At 37.4% G+C, this 17,817-nt stretch overlaps 2 protein-coding genes across 2 annotated transcripts in view; one reads left to right on the top strand and one right to left on the bottom strand.

The window, feature by feature from the left end:
- Positions 1–228: 228 nt before the first annotated feature.
- On the bottom strand, positions 229–7,248 carry LOC124170775 (sentrin-specific protease 8-like). Its single transcript, XM_046549731.1, has 3 exons — positions 6,888–7,248; positions 6,346–6,782; positions 229–1,456 (listed from the first exon to the last, which is right to left on the bottom strand). The coding sequence occupies exons 2-3, from the start codon at positions 6,756–6,758 to the stop codon at positions 1,192–1,194; spliced, it is 678 nt and encodes a 225-aa protein (XP_046405687.1). The 5' UTR covers positions 6,759–6,782; positions 6,888–7,248; the 3' UTR covers positions 229–1,191.
- A 56-nt stretch (positions 7,249–7,304) lies between these two features.
- Positions 7,305–17,817, top strand: part of LOC124171200 (disks large homolog 5) — a 126,839-nt gene continuing 116,326 nt past the window's right edge. Inside the window, exons 1-4 of the mRNA XM_046550340.1 lie at positions 7,305–7,482; positions 7,653–7,786; positions 7,894–7,963; positions 10,273–10,384. Coding sequence (XP_046406296.1) covers positions 7,922–7,963; positions 10,273–10,384 — 154 coding nt within the window. The 5' untranslated portion in view covers positions 7,305–7,482; positions 7,653–7,786; positions 7,894–7,921. The remainder of the gene's footprint in view (positions 7,483–7,652; positions 7,787–7,893; positions 7,964–10,272; positions 10,385–17,817) is intronic.

The following is a 17,817-nucleotide window of genomic DNA, read 5'->3' as shown; positions in this document are numbered from 1 at the left end:
CAACAAAATAAATGAGGCAGCCAATCCTCATCCATCCAAAGACTAGCCAACCACTAAGCCAGTAAATAGACAATTTCCAAGAGTAAACAGGGCCATACTCATGGAAACTTATAAGCTCCAGCTTCCCACAGCCTACCATTTGGGAAATTATGCGTCACTCAGTGTCACAGCAGTGATCGTGCGATAGAGAACTTAACCAGTTTAATAAGATGGCACTTAACTACAATATGTCAAATAAAAGCCTTTATTTTCACAACAAGAGAACCAGAAACATAAAAAGCACCGTCTATGAAAATCACAGCCATGAACATGTTGAGAAACATATCTTCTTCTGGATGTCTATTCATCACTGGATAAACGCTTCATTGCTTTTTGAAGCAAAATAAAATCTAGGAACTGTAACAAACAGCTTATACAGTGGAACCTCGATCTATCACTTTTCAAGGGTCTAATATTCTAAAGGAACACGTCACGTTTTCTGTCTTTCTCTTAAAGTTTTCACTTATTCCTTCTCAAAGGCCATGTTCTGAAGACGAATAAAAATAAAACTAATCAAAATGAAACCTAACTTAATTGAAACCACAGAAAAAACTCGTTGACACACTAGATGCAGGAAAATCATAAGTTGGGACAGCAATCTTCAAATGATCAATGCCGGAAAATGATACAATGGGGAATGATAGAAAAGGGAAAAATTACTTTGTCTGCATGTAACTTTATTTTGGGCCAGGGATGGTGAAAAATTAATGTATGAACAATAGATCGGGGTTCCACTGTATTTTAGCTGGAATCACGCTGCCAAGGGTCACACACTACACCAAGAACTTAAGAGGATTATTTTCATGGCTCAGGCCCATGAATTAACATGAAACATAAAACAGGATCCATGTAACACAAAATACAATCATTTGGCCAGGATTAATCTGGAATTCATTACATGAGAAAGACCACTCATGGATTCCAGCATGCATTTCAAGGAGCACCATACAGATTCAGGACACTTAGAATTTCACAGCTTAATCTCTTGGGCCATATGACACAAATACTCTTCTATTCAACGCTCAAAACGCTCAAGAAATGAGCAAGATCTTTACACAAAATATACGGAGTGACAATATAGAGCTATAACATGCAACATTATACCATAAATCTTAACAATTGGTAATTTTATATTTAAAATACATTTAGAGATTACTTCTCCGAAGTCTCGCCATTTCCAGCCACTTGAAGGTCTTCGATCAATTTCAATAAATCACCACGTTTTTTATTTACTGTGGTTGGCTTCACTTTTCCTGCACTGTATATAGAGTAATCTTTCAACATGTGTTCAGCAAGGAGTTCCACATTGCATATAACATGAATACCACAGTCAAAGTAATTCCTTTGCTGCAAAGTTTCTATCTCCAAGGCCGCACACTTTTTTGATGCCATAACCTCATTAGCTATTCCTAGGTACCTAGATTGAAAAAAGAAAAATAACTATATTAATATTAGAGCATAAATTAAAAGTTTCAAAATAAGGACTCTACCTCCCAGCTTTCTTGAAAAGTTGGTTATCAGCTGACCTTGTCAAGTATGCTTGATCATACATTTGGCTCTTGAAAGCCTAAAATACTAAGAAAACTTCATCCACAACACCAAGAATGATTACGGCCAGCTGATACCTAAACAGCACACTTTCATGGAACCCATGGTATAAAAAAGATGGATAGATGAATTCACGGTAAACATAATACCCATGGAATCAATGTGAATTACTCACAATTGTATTAAGAAGTGCCAGTCATGAGCATGGAGGGATGGAATCAAAATTTATTCCCTCCTTTTTCCAAGGTAAGTGAATACACACGAAGAAATTCCCATAAATCCATAGCATAACAGATGTAATTACACTTAACCATACATGTATATAAAGGTCAACCTCTACAGCAAGTAAAAGTTTCAAGGAAACATAAAATTATGAAAAAAAGCATTCAGCTGTAGGTAGGCACATCATTTGACACACCCTAATTGCTCATTGCATCTTTTTGTAGCAGCAGTTAGTTTAAAAATCATTATCCTTCATTCAGTTTATTTTAAAGCATATAAATGAGGCCTCCTATTTCACAATATGCTAATTAATTGAGTGACAGGACCATTGAGTGGTCTCCAACAAAACATTTAATGCCTGTTTGGTGAGGATTCCAGGTTTAACTCTCCGCCATACCAATTCTTGTTTCATCAGCTGAAGCTAAACCACCAATTTTTCAATAGCAAATGATGGTTGAAAGATGTCCTTCATTTGTACTAGTGATAATTTCATTGGGTATGTGTGCACTTACAAGGAGGGACCTTCAGGGACATAAACCATTCAGTCACTCCACATACATCTACCGAAGAGAATTTTTCACTTATTGTAGCAGCTACCCTGGAGATACATTTACAGTGTCACGTAAATCCCCGTTTACAAAGGAAAGTTCCATTTCTGCAACTGATGTGAACTGGAAACCAGCCACCATGCGACAGTTTCCCTTTCTGATCACCAAATGATAAGGTCAAGAGCTTCTAACTTATCCCTCAAACTTTCTAAGTTTTGTGTATTACCATGGGTGCAACCTGCATCTGTGGATATTAGGATTTAGTGTTGGCAGGTAGGATAATGCAAGGGGTAAGTTGGACACAAGGAACAGTCATTACATCATAAATAATTCTCCCATATATTTACAAAATTATTAATCAAATATTACCAATCTTAGTATACTTACTAAGAAAAGAGAAAAATGTAAGGGAAATCAGAGTATATCCCTTAACTGCCCAACCTTTTCACTTATTTTCATCATTTACAAATATTTTCCCAGGATAAATCCAATTGCAACAGGAATAATTATACACATTCAACCCTCCACCGCCAATCCATAATTGTCATAAAAATAAAGTAGTTGTCAAGAAATCTAATTTTATCTGAAACCCGCTATAGTGCGCATTCCTATTAAATTGTTTAAAAGTGTACACTCATGATGAAATTCAATTGTGAGAAGAATAATGAGCTTTACAAATTTTCCATGACAATAGGGTGGTTTCCTTATTTTTAATTGTCTAAATCGAAAGATTATTACTCCTGGAGTACGTATTTCACGCTTTTAGATTTTTAAATGATGATATCTATTTTTTGCAATTAAATGAAAAGTGAAAATTTTCAAGCTCGTGAAATGCGACGGCTAAGTATGAATGCAGGGAAAAGCTTGAGTGATGTCATTCTGATTCGGGCTGCTGCCATGTGAGGCCAACTTGCTGCGAGGCTATGAGTGCCGCCACGATGCAGGCTGCTAGCAGGTAGCAATTGGCTTAAATAAGGATTAATAATACCCTATCAAACGAAGGAAAATTTCTGTCCATGGGCAATTTTAATACGTGATTTTTAAGAATGTTTCCCTGAGCTCTGTGCCTCATGCATGCATTGGTAATATCAGACGATATTAATCTCCTGACTACTCGTATAGCATTTAGGCCCCTGTGACGTCACATGGAGCGGCATTGCATGGGCAACACTCTGGCCTTTTTTAAATGAGGTTAAAGTTGACCGTCAACATTCATGTAAACTGGGGTTTCTAAAACCAAATAATTTGTATACAGCAGACTCCCGATTATCCGGCTGCGGTTTATCTTGGTTGCGGATTATCCGTGATGATGATATCCGTGACCATGATTTTCACTCTTGCTCAATTTTTTTTCCGTCATCTTTATAGAAAAAATAAAATCGGATGGAAAATCATCGGAATTACTGCATTAATGCTATAATAAACCGGGCTTATTCTTTCCATTAGAATCCCCTTCGTAAAACGGAAACGATTGTGCACTAGCTGCATTCACGGGAGCACCATATTCCTGTTTTCCAAGCCTCTCAGTGCGCAGCCGCTCTCTGTGATCACGGATACACGTCCATGTTTAAGGTAAATTAAGAACATTGCAAGACATTTAAGTGAAAGTTTGGGTTATCCGTGTTTTCTGATTATTCGTGCCATCTCTCCCCGTCATTAGCCCGGATAATCGGAAGTGTACTGTATTACGAATACACTAATGATGGGTAAAGAATCACAATCAATCCCTTTTGTTTTCTTTGATGAAGGAAACTACCCTATTCCATGGAATAAATTGGATCCACGTGATTTAGAGAATATTAGCATTTTCCATTTCCCAAAAAATATTTCATTTGAATCCACTTAAATTTCATTAAGTATGCTATCTAGGTGAACAGAGCTCAACCATCTTTAGATGTTCCACAGTTAAGAAAGTGAAACTAATGGTAAAAAATCGAAGTGCCTGCTGTTGTGAACAGAATTATAAGGTCAGCTCCTTCATTGTAATTTTCATGTACCTTTAAGTGCAAAGAGAATACAAAATGAAATTTCCGCTCCTTAACTATGGTACCATAAATAGAAAAGGAGGTGATTAAATCCACTTAATAAGACATCACGTTAGCAAGTACGGGCATAGCTAGGGGAGCCCAAGTGGGAGGGGGGCACTCCCCCTCAGAAAAAATTTTTACAAACAGCAAAATCAAAAATTACTGTATTATAAATTATTTTTCCTGATATTAAGGCATAAATTCAAAAAAAGGTTAAATTTAAAACATTTTCTGAGGAAGAAACACTTAGTCTTGAGGTGAGGGTACCCCTAGACTAACCGGAGACCCTCCACAACAAAATTCCCTGGCTACACCCATCAGAAAAACTTGAAAAGGAAAAAAAAAACACTTAATGGCCAACAAGCTAGGGACTACAACAATTGAAATGCTTAAGTGAAAATATCCTAAGAAAGGAAAAACCATAAGACAATAAACTTTAGAAAAAATAAACATTTCCAAAACAGGTATTTTGATAGACAAGGCAATCATTAACAGGGAGGGGAACACCTGCTGAACCTTGGCTAAAGGCCGTTATACACGGGGCACGGAATTGTGCAGGTTAGAGCTGGATTTATTTCTAAAATGGCGTGGAATTGCGCGAATGCATGAACGAAATTAGAACTTGGGCTATCAGCCATCTCGCATCCATGCATTCTCGCATGTGTTCTAGCAATTCATCGCTTTACACGGTGCAATTTTGATTGCGCCTTCGCACATACGTCAGATTGCGCAATTCCGTGTATCATGTAAAACGGCCTTAAGAGTGTTTGCGAAATTTTTGCGAACCCCTAGGAGGGCTCTTTTTCCTCCCAGTGTATGAGTGCTGCTCAAAAAACAACTATCGAAGATATTTCTTCTTCAAACATTAATTGGTATTTGGATTTTGCTCGTAGGATATATTCATACTAATACTGATAACATTGAACTCATTAATAAAAGTAACATGAATACAGTATTTAAAGGAATTTATCTTTAAGTTAAACATAATCGCAGAGCATATTCAGAACCTCACTCCAGTACATCACGATGAATCTTAAATGTGCCAAACCATGGTACACTTCCATGGCTGAGTATGTCCATAATACAGATTATTTTTCCAATACGGGGCAATTTTTATGGGAAGTGGAATGATGAGTAAATCAAAGTTGAATGTGGAGAAAGGTATCACATACAGAATTCATGCGGGAAAGCAAGGCTCGGGCGCAAAATGATCATATCCAATGTGATGCACATTGGCAAAAATGGGAAAGGGTTGATAAAACTAATGAAAAAGGTCACCTTCCTAATTTAGGAAGGTGCATTTTTTCATTAGTTTTACCATGGTAAAATATTTTTCCCTCTCATCTTGGTTCTTTGCATAGCACCCTGCAAAGTGTGATGCCAGATTGAGATTTTCACTGGCCTTATGCAAAAACTAAAAGAAGGTGCAGTAGATGTGCGTCCAACTCCACCAATGGCAAAACACTACACCCATTTCCAAAACTTGACTCTTCCTTTTTGCTGCTACTATTAACAGATGCCACTCATTGCATCCATTTTTGACAGATATATTTACTAAGCAACTAAGCCTATATTACACTTTTCTAACATCAAAATATCTCAATGGTTCACTGTATGCCAGCCCCACCATGGACACTCATGCTGCCCTTTAATATGTGCATATAAGTCACTCTGGTACATAGTTTTAACTCTAGCATAGAGGGGGGAACCCTGTAGTAAGAACCCTTGTCAAACGGATAGTACATTCGTTTAAGCAAGGCTACTTTTAGAATAGAAACTTTTACGAACGACTCCTGTAAACCATAGTAAGATGGACCACTAAACAAGAATTAACACAGTTATTACGCGAATATGCACACATAATGGGAGCTACCACAAATTTAACGGACTTTAATTAGACGCACACCACCAGAAGGTACAACCGGGTATTTTCAATAACAAATACTGATTAATCTCCTTACCCGATAATTTTCTTGCTCAGTTCGTTAGCCTGATATGAGTTTCTACCTAATAATGAGTCATAATGACATAAAGTTTTGTCGTTCTTGCTATATACCAATAATGACCAGTGAGAACCGCCAGGATTCAGTATGTCCATACAATCGTTCAGCGGAAAAAATATAAGATCCTTTTCTTTGGCGTTAAGTGGATCTAGAAACGTATGGATTTCACTTTCTGGCATCATCTTTATGCATTGCGTGACTTCGGGGCTGACAAACAGATAGCCAGGTTTGTCAGCAAAGACTCTATTTTCATAATGGTCAAAACAAAGGCCAATTATTGAGTCGTTAATCCAGTGCTTTCCTCTCAAAATATCGACGTCGGATCTCCTAATGACGACATCATTAATGCTCAACACAACTGGATTGTCCATTTTCCTCTTTAGATTGATGAAGAGCTGAAAGCGAAATAAGAGGCGAGATTTAGAATCCTGAGTACTTCTGCAATGATATCAGAAAACGACGAGCAGCGAGATTGAGTAAACAAGAGTCAATCCAATCACCTGTTTATGCTTATCAGCTGATCTGTTAATTACATACAATGTGAATCGGCGTCGACGGCACGTATTACATCCTTCACGTATCACTTATGCATTTGAAATCTGTCATCTCTCAACTCCCCGTTTGGGCCAACAATGTTATCACATCAATAACAATACTTGCCACAAACTGACAGCGGGCCCTGACAGGCTGACAGCCCATTTCAAGAATGGAAGCGTTGGAGACCCCTAGCGGTAAGTTATGTAAGTTATAGTAATTGAAAATTTATCTTAGGGTATTTCCAAATTTAAAAGCTCTCTAAATCCTGCTCTTATTATGATTCTGTGTAATGCCCTGGATTGATAAAAGAGCAATTAAAGGAATAATTGTTTCATTACTTAACTGAATTTTGCATCCTCTGTACATGTCACCTTAAAAACTATAATGCATCTCTTCTTTGCCACATCTGGCAGTTCCCATCGTTCCCATTAATGACAAAATGGCTGGTCGGTAGTAGTGGCCTAATTGCTCAAATTAGTCGGTGATGGAATCAAGACAACCCCAGGCAGCATATTAGGAATTTGGAATGACCAACGTTGAATTTTATATTAATTCATGGTATTTGTTACATAAATATATTAGCATTTCTTAAATTTGTAGGATGTCACGGTCTAATGTTTTTGAGGATAGTGCATACGTGACGTTATTTTGGCGACTTTAGGTCTATGCTCATCGCAATGAACTGGAGTATGCTGTACCGTTTGAACAATGAAATAATTACTTTTTAGATTGGCTGAACCATAATGGACTACTGTAATTGGAGTGCTGGCCAAACTGCCGAATTAGTAGGACGATGCAGGACTACAAATTTCTGCAACCATCAAAGTTATTTTCATTACAAGAATTTTATACGATTGTAAAGGTAAGGTATTGTCGTAAAATAGATTTATTCTCCTGTTGCAATTTCTGTATTTCCTCATCACGAAGCCATTAATTACAAGTGCAAAATGTTTTCATTTTTACTTAAAGGATTTATAGCTGCTCTTCAGTGTCTGCAATGGAGGGCCGGCATTCAGTCGAAAAGAGTAGTTTAGAAGGGGTAAAGTGGTCATTTAATTGTCATTGTTTTTAGAGTTTCTTTATACTTTTAAATATGCACTGTGTTGGTTGACATGGAGCCTGAGAGTGTGTAGTTTCTTGGTAGTCTTTTCAATCCCTTGGATGCTGTGTTTAAATTTTACTTATAGATGCATACTTTATAGTACAGAAGTATCTCTCTGGTTAAGTAGTGATTGTTGTAGATGGTTTTGTTGTGATTTGCTTTTAAATGTGTACTACATGGGATACCGAGTCTCATTTATTGTGTGGTACAAAAGATACCTTTAGCATAGTAACTTTTATCAACATTATTAAGGACACCTATACCCTGGGCCACAGAGTAACAGTATTGGCTAACCATTCCAACGGTCTCCATGATTTGTGCTGGTGTTTATCATATTTTTATTTCGCCACTACTCAGTGCATGCGTGGTTTCGAAAAAATTAGGACGACTTTATCCATACAAATTTCATAGTGTACCCAATGTTCACAAATTTGTTGGAATCAATCACGGAGATACTCTTTCACTCTGCAATAGCAATTTTTGTTAGGAATTCTTTGACTCTCCTTTGGAAAATAGATGGTGAATGCAATAGCTTTAAAGTTGTCAGGCAATTTATAAATGCTTGGCTGCATGGTGCATTAACTTGTGCTACGTTATGTTTGAATGGTGACGATTTTGATGGGCTGGAATGGAGCATATAATTTCAAGGCTTCCTTAAATTACTGTCGTGAATAGAATGGTTTAAAATTGTGTATGTGCAGTCCTCTGTTGCATTTCAAGCATTACACTATAGTTTCTAGCACAGTTTTCATAGGGTCACCATTGTTGCTGGACTTTGATTTTCACTGAGTGGGTGTGTCCTTTACACTTTGTTTCAAACAAGAGACTGAGGAAATTTCGACCAGCATCAACGGAATTAATCCTTGGGTAATTTCTTGCCATTTGTTTCATAATGAGTTTAAGATTTAGTCTTCCAATCTTTTTTTTCTGGATTCTGCTGAATGTCTTACATAGTATTGGAAGTTGCTTTTCCTGATGAACAACAGCAGAACTGCCTAACAGAACTCTATTTGAATTATAACTTGTCCTGCATAAGTGTTAGCACCCATCGTTAAGCATGATTGAATCAGAAATTAAGAAATGGCCTACTGCTTTTCCCCAACACACATATTATTTGTAATGATTGCAGTTTATTTGCTACAATAGGTCACAAGTACAAGGGGCATAGGAATTTGTTACAGATATCATAGAATCCTGCCAATACATAGGAGTAAAAGCCAATTGCATCATTAGGCATCATATGAAAGTAGTAGAAAATAGAATTTTATACAAAAGATTATATGCAAAGAAAGAAATCAGACAGTAGTTGCTTTTGCTGAGTGAATACTCCTTGTAACATGGATAATAGAAATACATCCCTGTCCATTAAATCCAATATTTCCCCAATGCATTGGATTATTATTATTATCTATAGATAAATATTTTCTTTGTCCACTCTTAGAACAGCTTTCCTCGGTAGATGTGTTACTTATCCCATAACATAATGATGTTATTGGCAATGTGATTTTCAATATGCTTCACTGCGACAATTTTATCCTTAACACCCTTTTGCTATTCAGGGTCCGCACAACATTCTTCTATCCAACATCATATGGTTTGATCTAAAAAGGAAATATCATTGTATATGTACTTGGCATGGCATGTTATGTTGCATGTCTTAGAAAAGTAGGAAATACCACACATTTACTAAATTAAATTATAAACTTCACCACATTTTGCTACCACATTCAGTCTTTTTGGGAAAATTTTTGGCACTTATAGATTTCATCTCCAATACCAGCTAACAGCGCTGAAATTTGGTGCTCCTGTTTTCCCTGAATGTGATTATAAGGCTAAGTGGATGTAACGAGGAAAAAATAGTGTGCTAAGGGTGATAGAGATAAGCTAATGCAGGCGAAAAATATTCTAAACACCTCTAACTTTTACAAATCAATACCAGTCATTCACTTTCCTGTTTCTTTCCTTTGCTTTCTTACAAAATTTTACTTGGTGGTATTAAAAGTTAAAATATTAAAAGTCATGTAACAACTATTTCATGCAGATATTAGTTTTTGAGATAGTACAGAGCAGCATATGTTAATGGTCTAGTGACTGCTGTAAGGTATTTTAGTGTTAATCATTGAGAAATAATTTTGATACTTTTTTTTACTGAAAGAGGATATTTTTCAATTATTTGGAGTTGCTAGAGTGGAAGGAATTCAGCAGTTTTAAGTAGCTGTAAACTAAGTTGCTTTCTTTCTTTTCAGTTAATCAGCCATGAATGTGATTTTCTAAAAACGGACCTAAAACGGGATGGCACCTTCAATACAATGTCCATGACATCTGGGGCATCGTCTTTGGATAGCACTGATAGCACTGGTGAGTGAATGATTTGCTCGCTTTGAGTTTTGTTGAGTATAGTGACACATTATCTTACAAGGGGAAACCATGTACCTTGCTCCGTCATTTTCAATGCCGTATTTTTTATGGCCTTCGGAATGGTGAACACATCTCTGAACTAGTAGTGGTTCCATTGAATGGGCCTTAGTTTGGCTGTAATTAATTAATTTTCATGCGGTACTTTTCACAAGCTGTTTATAATTCTAAATATCGCACCTAGCAGATGGGTCAGGTGGGGGAATGGTAGCTTGTATGACTCCCACCCAGGCAGGGGGCCAGGGTTCAGGGCTTCGTCATGGCAGTATATTTTGTTGTTTTCATTGCGATCATACGGAGTCAAGTTTTTCATTAATTTTAATTGCAGCAAGCATGGGCATGGCACAATTTTTTATCATCATAATGGCGTTTAGGTGTGTTAGCAGTGTCATTTCAAATGCAGAAAAATGAAGGCTACACTAGCAAGGGTTGGTGTGTGCTAAAATGTCAATTTTTTCTTTGCTTATACTGATTCTTGCTAGATATAAATTGTCTGAAATGTGTTAATTATGAAACCCAATGTAATCACAAAGTTGCTGTACCCTTTTGGTTAAAACTTATTTGCTACTTGCAGAACCTGTGTCAAAATAGAGGTTGGGTAAACGATTTCTTTCTGATATCAAATGCAAATAATCTTAGTACATTGCAGTATCAAGTACTGGGTGGGGATTACTTAGTGCTTGTGATTTCCAGGTATATTGCTCCAAATAATGATTCCTTGTGCTCACAATTCCAAGCAGTATCTATTTCCACTGACCATTCCTTGTGCTCGATAATTTTGCTTTGAAGTATCTAAGTACATCTTTAAAGGCGAGTACTGGTTCCTTTGTTACTGACTTTTTTATCAAACTTATTTGCTGCTAAATTGAAAACTATCGTGTCAATACCATTTGTAATCTATGGGGGGTCATTAAGTAAAGGAAAATTGTGCTCTATGGCCTCTTTAATTTTATGAGTGATGCCAAATTTACGGCTATTTTAAACTTTGCTTTTGTTTTGCATAGGGGACATAAGTATCTTCCCTAGGCAATCGTTTGAATTTCATAATGTGCACTGGGCTCATTCACTTCTATTTATAATTTTCAATCATTAGTTAAACTAGAAACTAACTAAACTAAACTAGAGAACTAAAAACTAGAGTTAAAAACTAGACCAGTATGGTTCCATTTTCCATTCCATCACTTACTTTTCAAGCTATTCACTGTGAAAAATTGATGCCCTTCAAACATTTGGAGATACGCTGATGACACGACAAACTCATTCAGAGTTCGTCTCAGCTTCTCAGCCACTCTTAGGCAGCAGAGGAATTGTGGGCCTCATGTAATTCTTTGTTGTTCTAACACTTGTGAGCTATTATTTTCTTTAAAGAAATGTGAAAAATAAAAGTGTTAATTGTACTGTAACTCAAATGACATCACCAACTCAAGGAAAGTAAGCAGCAACTATTACGTTCACTTATTTGAAACTTATGGAGGAATGGCTGAATGGGGAAGATATCTGGTAGTGCTAAGCTTTACCTTTTCATCTTCAGGTTTATTTTGATGAAATGCAATTTCAGATGGGAGTGAATAACATCACTATAAGTTATGGGGAATTCTGCTGAAAATGCATGATTATGCGATAAAAAATTATTCTCAACACTGAAAATTGCAGTGAAAGTGGTTCTTCTATTACTTGCTTATTTATTTGTGAAATTCCACTTTGAAATTGGGCTCCAAATGACCCATTACCTTTTTTACTGAGCGTGATATCAGAATCCAGTAAACAATATGTTTCCATGGTGCCAGTAGACTATTTGTCCAAGTTGCAGTCCTTGTGAGTAACTGAAGTGGAAAGGAATCAATCATTCCATACAAATGGTGCATTGTGTGTTTGTGTAGTAGTATAACCACATGTAAGCCTAACCAAGTATTTGTGAATGTTCCAAAGGAAGAGAAAGGGAGGAAAATGTGGCTTAAAGCAATTCACTGGGATGAATTGATGAAGAAAATGAACATGACAATAACGTTATATGTCTGTGAAGACCATGTTGTTGTATATTTTTTATACAATTTGATTTTTATATGAATGGCATTAGTTATCATTTGATGATTTTACTAGGCATATAATTACAGTAGACTCCCGATTATCTGGCTGTGGTTTATCTGTGTTGCAGATTAGTAGTGCTTGAGTTCACGATCCTTCAACGTTTTCCGCGATCATAAAAAAATACCATCCGATGCAAAAGCGCCAGGATATTTGCATTTTAATGCAAGGCTAAACCGTGCTTTCATTAGAATCCCCTTCGCAAAATGGAATTATTATATTTACTTGCTGACAAGGAATGTTTCGGGCGTTCGAATCCGTGATCTCGTGGCCACGGTCGCTTGGGTATCGGAAACCAGGTGTTATACGGAGCAGTAGGAATAAGAGCACAAAAACGTAATCGCAACTAAAAGGATTGCAATCGTGAAAAGAAAGCTCTTAATGATTACGGGAAGCAATATAAAATAGTGGACAATGTGTGTAAATAATAATAGATTGTTTGATGTACGTAAATAATGAAAATCACAAGAAATTAAAGTGAAAGTTTGGATTATTCGTGCTGCCTCTCCCCATCACTAGCCTGGATAGTCGGGAGTTTGCTGTATAATGATTGTGACATCTCTTCGAGTAAAATATATTTTGTCATTGCATCGTTAACAAGCATTAAAATGTATTTTGATGGAGAGCGATAAGGAGCATAACTGTATGTCTCTGTTCCAGATCGAAGTAATGTTAAGTAAATCAGCGTTAAATGTATTCCGTTGCAATTCTCCAGAACTTTAACATTGCATATTCCAGTACACATTGAAAGCAGTGTGTTAATGACGAATATATCTTATTATTGCAGCAATTAAAAAGTTGTTTGCCAGTGCTGTGTAAAGCATGGCTGCCATGATTTCATTTTCTTTAATTTTCCTGGGGGGAACCCCCATTGGTATTTCCATGACTCTACTTATTAACTTGCTCCAATCAGATTGAATTGATGTTAATGCACATTTTTGCTTGGAATGAAACATGTTGCTGTGTGCAAGAATAGATGAGGAGATTGGATAAAATATTGTCGTTGTTATCTTGTAGAAATCTCTACCCTGATATTACTTATTTAGGACTTTTATGATTCTGGGGCCGTATTCTGTAACTCCAAACCGATCGGTGCGGCACCGATTCGTTGGGTGCGACGTCACACCGACTCCCGGTAAGAAGTCGTGCGATTCTGTACGAACCCGATCAATGCGGCACCAATGAGAGGACGGGAGATCGTCGGTAGCCGTACCGACAGCAAAAAGGTGTCGATACGGCCACCGACTAGTGGGTTTCATGAACTCCCCGGTGCGCAATGTACGTTTTATTTTGTTTTTACGTCATCACCGAGTAAATAATGAGGTTTTCTGCAATGTTATCTTTTTCTGCCCCTATGAATACGCCTCTATAATTCACTGTGTCATCATCTATATTAATTACCTTGACAGAAATATAAGATAATGGTTAATAAACATAAGGTTTGCTTACATATAATGACTTTCTCTAAGTTATGTTACCACTTTCGCTCGCTTGTAATAGGCTTTATTTCTCTCTATCATCATTTATTTGCTCCTTTGACATAAAAAAGATACAGTAAACTCTTGATTTTACGAAGTCAGTGGGACCGGAAAATTGGCACTTCGTAAAATCGAGTTTCGTAAATTCAAACCTTTTTCATAAGTCACGAAAAAAATGTTCGCTTTTGTTTCTTCCGCCGTTTTTTGTCTTTAGTGGTCTTATTTAAATGTTTTCGGTGGTTATTCTCGGTATAATTCATAGAAAAGGCTTTTTGTTATCGATTTATGATGTGAAAAATCGTTAAATAATTATACCACCATAAAATTCCCATTTCTTGTTCATACTTCAACATAAACGATCGCTAAAGAAATTCCCGACCAGTTTAGAAAACGTAATCAAATAATGAATTGAAATGTTTATTATAAGAATTAGCAGTAATAAATTTGTGGTTAGGAGCCAATAGCTACTATTAAGTATGCAAAAGATAGATATTTGTTTCTGACACCCACGGAATTTTAGTGGCAGCCGGCCTAACCGCCATTTATGTCGCCCTCTATCGCTCAGTGACGAGAAAAAAAGAAAAACAAGGGTCTTAGCCCGTTTCCAAAATAACCTTCGTAAGTTAATATTTCGAGTTACTTCGTATTTTCAGCAGAATGTGCTCTATTTTCACTGAGATTCAATTACGATCATAAATAACGTAGGATGTGATTATCTTCTGGCGAATATTTGAAGTAAATTCTGTTTGAGTTCTCCGTCCGACTACTGTGTTCCATCATCTTCGCAGACGTTGCCATAAAAGACTTAATTCTTCATCAGGACTGTATTCTTCATACCGGGTGTGAGGTGACCTGTTCATATAGTATGTTTCTCTCCTTTTATGCCGACAGGAGCAAGGTTCCAACCGGAAAACGACAGGAGAAACATCTTACAGTATCGGAGAAATATAGATAGAAACGTTATTATCCACATTGATTGTTTTCCTACAAGAGACGTTTTATCATTTCTCAACGTGGTTAAGTATTGGTTCGCTAGCGTGAATTCCCAAAAAATGACACGCAAAAACCTGTACCGTCACCTCATTTAGTTTTCGTGTTCCTTTCTCCGCCGTATTGAAAGTTAGGCAAAGGATCATTGACATAGAGAAAAGATTTTCTTAGTTTTAGCACTAAAAAATAGTCGCGCCATAATCGTAAATAAATATAGTGTGGAAAGAGCAAAGAAATTAATTTCAATTGAAAAGTCAGCTGAGAAGAAGAGAGACAATTATAAGCGCGGCACCATTTTCCCGATAGTGGAAGATACTTCTTCCGCCTCTCTCCGGTTAATAACTTCCCCCCGTTGCAGGTAAAGATGAACCATGCCCTTCTCCACTATCGGGGAACGTTCCCAGTGGGTGGGGTGAATAAGAGTAGGATGGGGATTGCCTATGGGAAGAAGTGTGGTCAGCACAAGGACTGGTGAAGGGGGCAGGACAAAGAAGGGTGGGGAAATGGCCTTCAGCTCTGCCTCAGTCTACTTTTGGGGGCCGTATTTTTTTGCGATGCACACAAGCTCAGTCTCCTTAGGGAGGGAGTGAATGGGAAATGCTGGGGAAGGAGGGGTTTGGGATGCGTAAGGTGGGTGTCAGCAAGATCAGCCAAAGGCGGCAGGAGGGAAGGAACGGCTTTGGAAAGACAGAACCCCAGCATGGGAGAACGGGGAAGCACGTGAAAAGAAAGTTCATGGTTAGACTTGGAAGTGCGTCTTCATTACGAGAAGCCTGAAATATAAATTGGCGGTAAATAGAGCCCAGTACTTAAGATATTTAAGTTGTTCATTCACAAAGGCCAATATATACACGAAAAGATATTATGGCGCGGATTGCATGTATCAACGTCCATTTCGGGATGTTATTAATTTCTGTTCCCATTTATAAAAGTAGCAAACAGATTTGAAAGAATGATAATCATGAATAAAAATATCTAAATCGATATCCAAACGCACATGAGCAAAATAGATGAATGTATACATACCGATCCATCGCAAGTAATACCGCTCAAGCTTCTTCCGGTATAGGACTTTAAAATTCTGGATAATGCCTTGGTCCAAGGGCTGGGACTTGCTAGTCGAGTTCGGGGGTTAAAAGAGGACTCGAACATTAGCCAATTTTAGATCTTCCACGTATTTATGAATGGTGGCATTATCCATTATTAAAACAATTTTGCTGTTCTCTCCAGCAATTTTTCTCTGTAGACGTATAACCGTTTGCTGGAAAATTTCTCGGGTCATCCAGCTGTTTTTATTTGCATGGTAAAAAACGGGGAGGGCTTCCAATTTTACATGTTTTAAGCACCGTGGCCTTTCAAATTTCCCAATGACAACGGGCTTATTTAGTCCGTGCCCGTTTGGTTGACGCACAGCCCCACAGTAACACGCACTTTACTCTTTTTCCCCCCATGGCACCATTGCCCTTTGAAACCCAGGGTTGCGTCAGGTAATGCATTAAAAAATAGCCCAGTTTCAGGGGCCAGCGAGGGTGAGCTCGTCGAGGAAAGGGTCCCGGATTAGGGACCCTTCGAAGTGCTTCGGCGAAAAGTAGTCAAGTAGTCTTCGAAGTACGTTCACAGCAGTGCAAAGGGTTAATTAGGGGTGTACGAAATACTCCGCGCGACCTTCCTGAAATGTTAAACTACGAATTATTGTCGATGCTATGTTTACGAACAGGCACGTAAATAGGGGCATAATGCCAGCCGCGATATTTTAACTTAACTCCTACCCCCCCTAAATTACCACAGTGAGGTTTTTGGCGACCCATTTCTCTCCAAAGTTGCATTATCATTGACGATTTCGCACTTTTGATGGACCACAGTTGGAAGCGCTGATTTTTTAGCTACTTACGCCGGCGTAACTAGTTTTGTTGACAAATTTTTCGCCGTAGTTCGTATAAACGAATGCCATTTGCTCCTAGGGACCGAGCCGAGGTTCGTAAATTCAAAAAATTTCGTATAATCGAAACTTCGTATAATCGAATAGCGCCATGCATTTAGCATAGGCTTTTCACCGGGACCGCAATATCACTTCGTATAATCGAAAACTTCGTAAAATCCTGCTTCGTAAAATCAAGAGTTTACTGTATTTTTGATTAAATATGAGTTTTGCCACTATGTTATCACTTTATATCACTCTGAATAGGCGACTGTTATTTCACTCAATCATTAATTTGGCGTTTCTCTCAGCATAGAAATAAGATCTTTTTATGTAAGTATGAAGTTTGCCACAATGGTATCAGTTTCTTTCATTTGTAACATGCAACTATATTTCATTTCATCGTCAGCCATTGATTCCCTTGACGATAAAAGAAGATATTTGTTAATAAGTATGAGGTTTACCGCAATATTATCATTTTCTCTCACTTGGAATGCGCAACTTATACACATGTATTTCACCCAATCACAATTTCTTTACTTCCTTGTCATTACACTTCTTTTAATTACACCCAGCTCCATATTTTTACAACAATTTCCTAACTTCTTCCTCTAATATGACATTTACATTTGCATTTGAATCCTACGTTCACGTTCCATGGTATGTTATTTTCGTCTGCTACGGTGCCAATGGCATAACCTTCCGTTGATAACATTTAGACGGAACTTACTTAATGACAACTATATTACCAAATCATGAATAAATAGCATTATATGGAACCAATATTTAAAAAAAGAAACTACGATCTCAAGGATAGTTTCAATTATTCATTCCAGCAGCAACAATCTCCATCACATACAAACTTCATTGTGATGTTGTAATATTGTTTCCTTCGATTCCGTAGG

Source organism: Ischnura elegans, chromosome X (assembly GCF_921293095.1).
Source record: "Ischnura elegans chromosome X, ioIscEleg1.1, whole genome shotgun sequence".
Taxonomy (NCBI): Eukaryota; Metazoa; Arthropoda; class Insecta; order Odonata; family Coenagrionidae; genus Ischnura; species Ischnura elegans.
The sequence above is the reverse complement of the archived record's forward strand: the minus strand, read 5'-3'. Positions and strand labels throughout refer to the sequence as shown.

Excerpts from the sequence above, each read along its gene's own strand:
- LOC124170775 (XM_046549731.1), bottom strand. The coding sequence starts at position 6,758 with ATGGACAATCCAGTTGTGTTGAGCATTAATGATGTCGTCATTAGGAGA. Across the intron at positions 1,457-6,345 it reads CTGAGCAAGAAAATTATCGG|GTACCTAGGAATAGCTAATG; the intron begins GTAAGGAGATTA and ends TTTTCAATCTAG.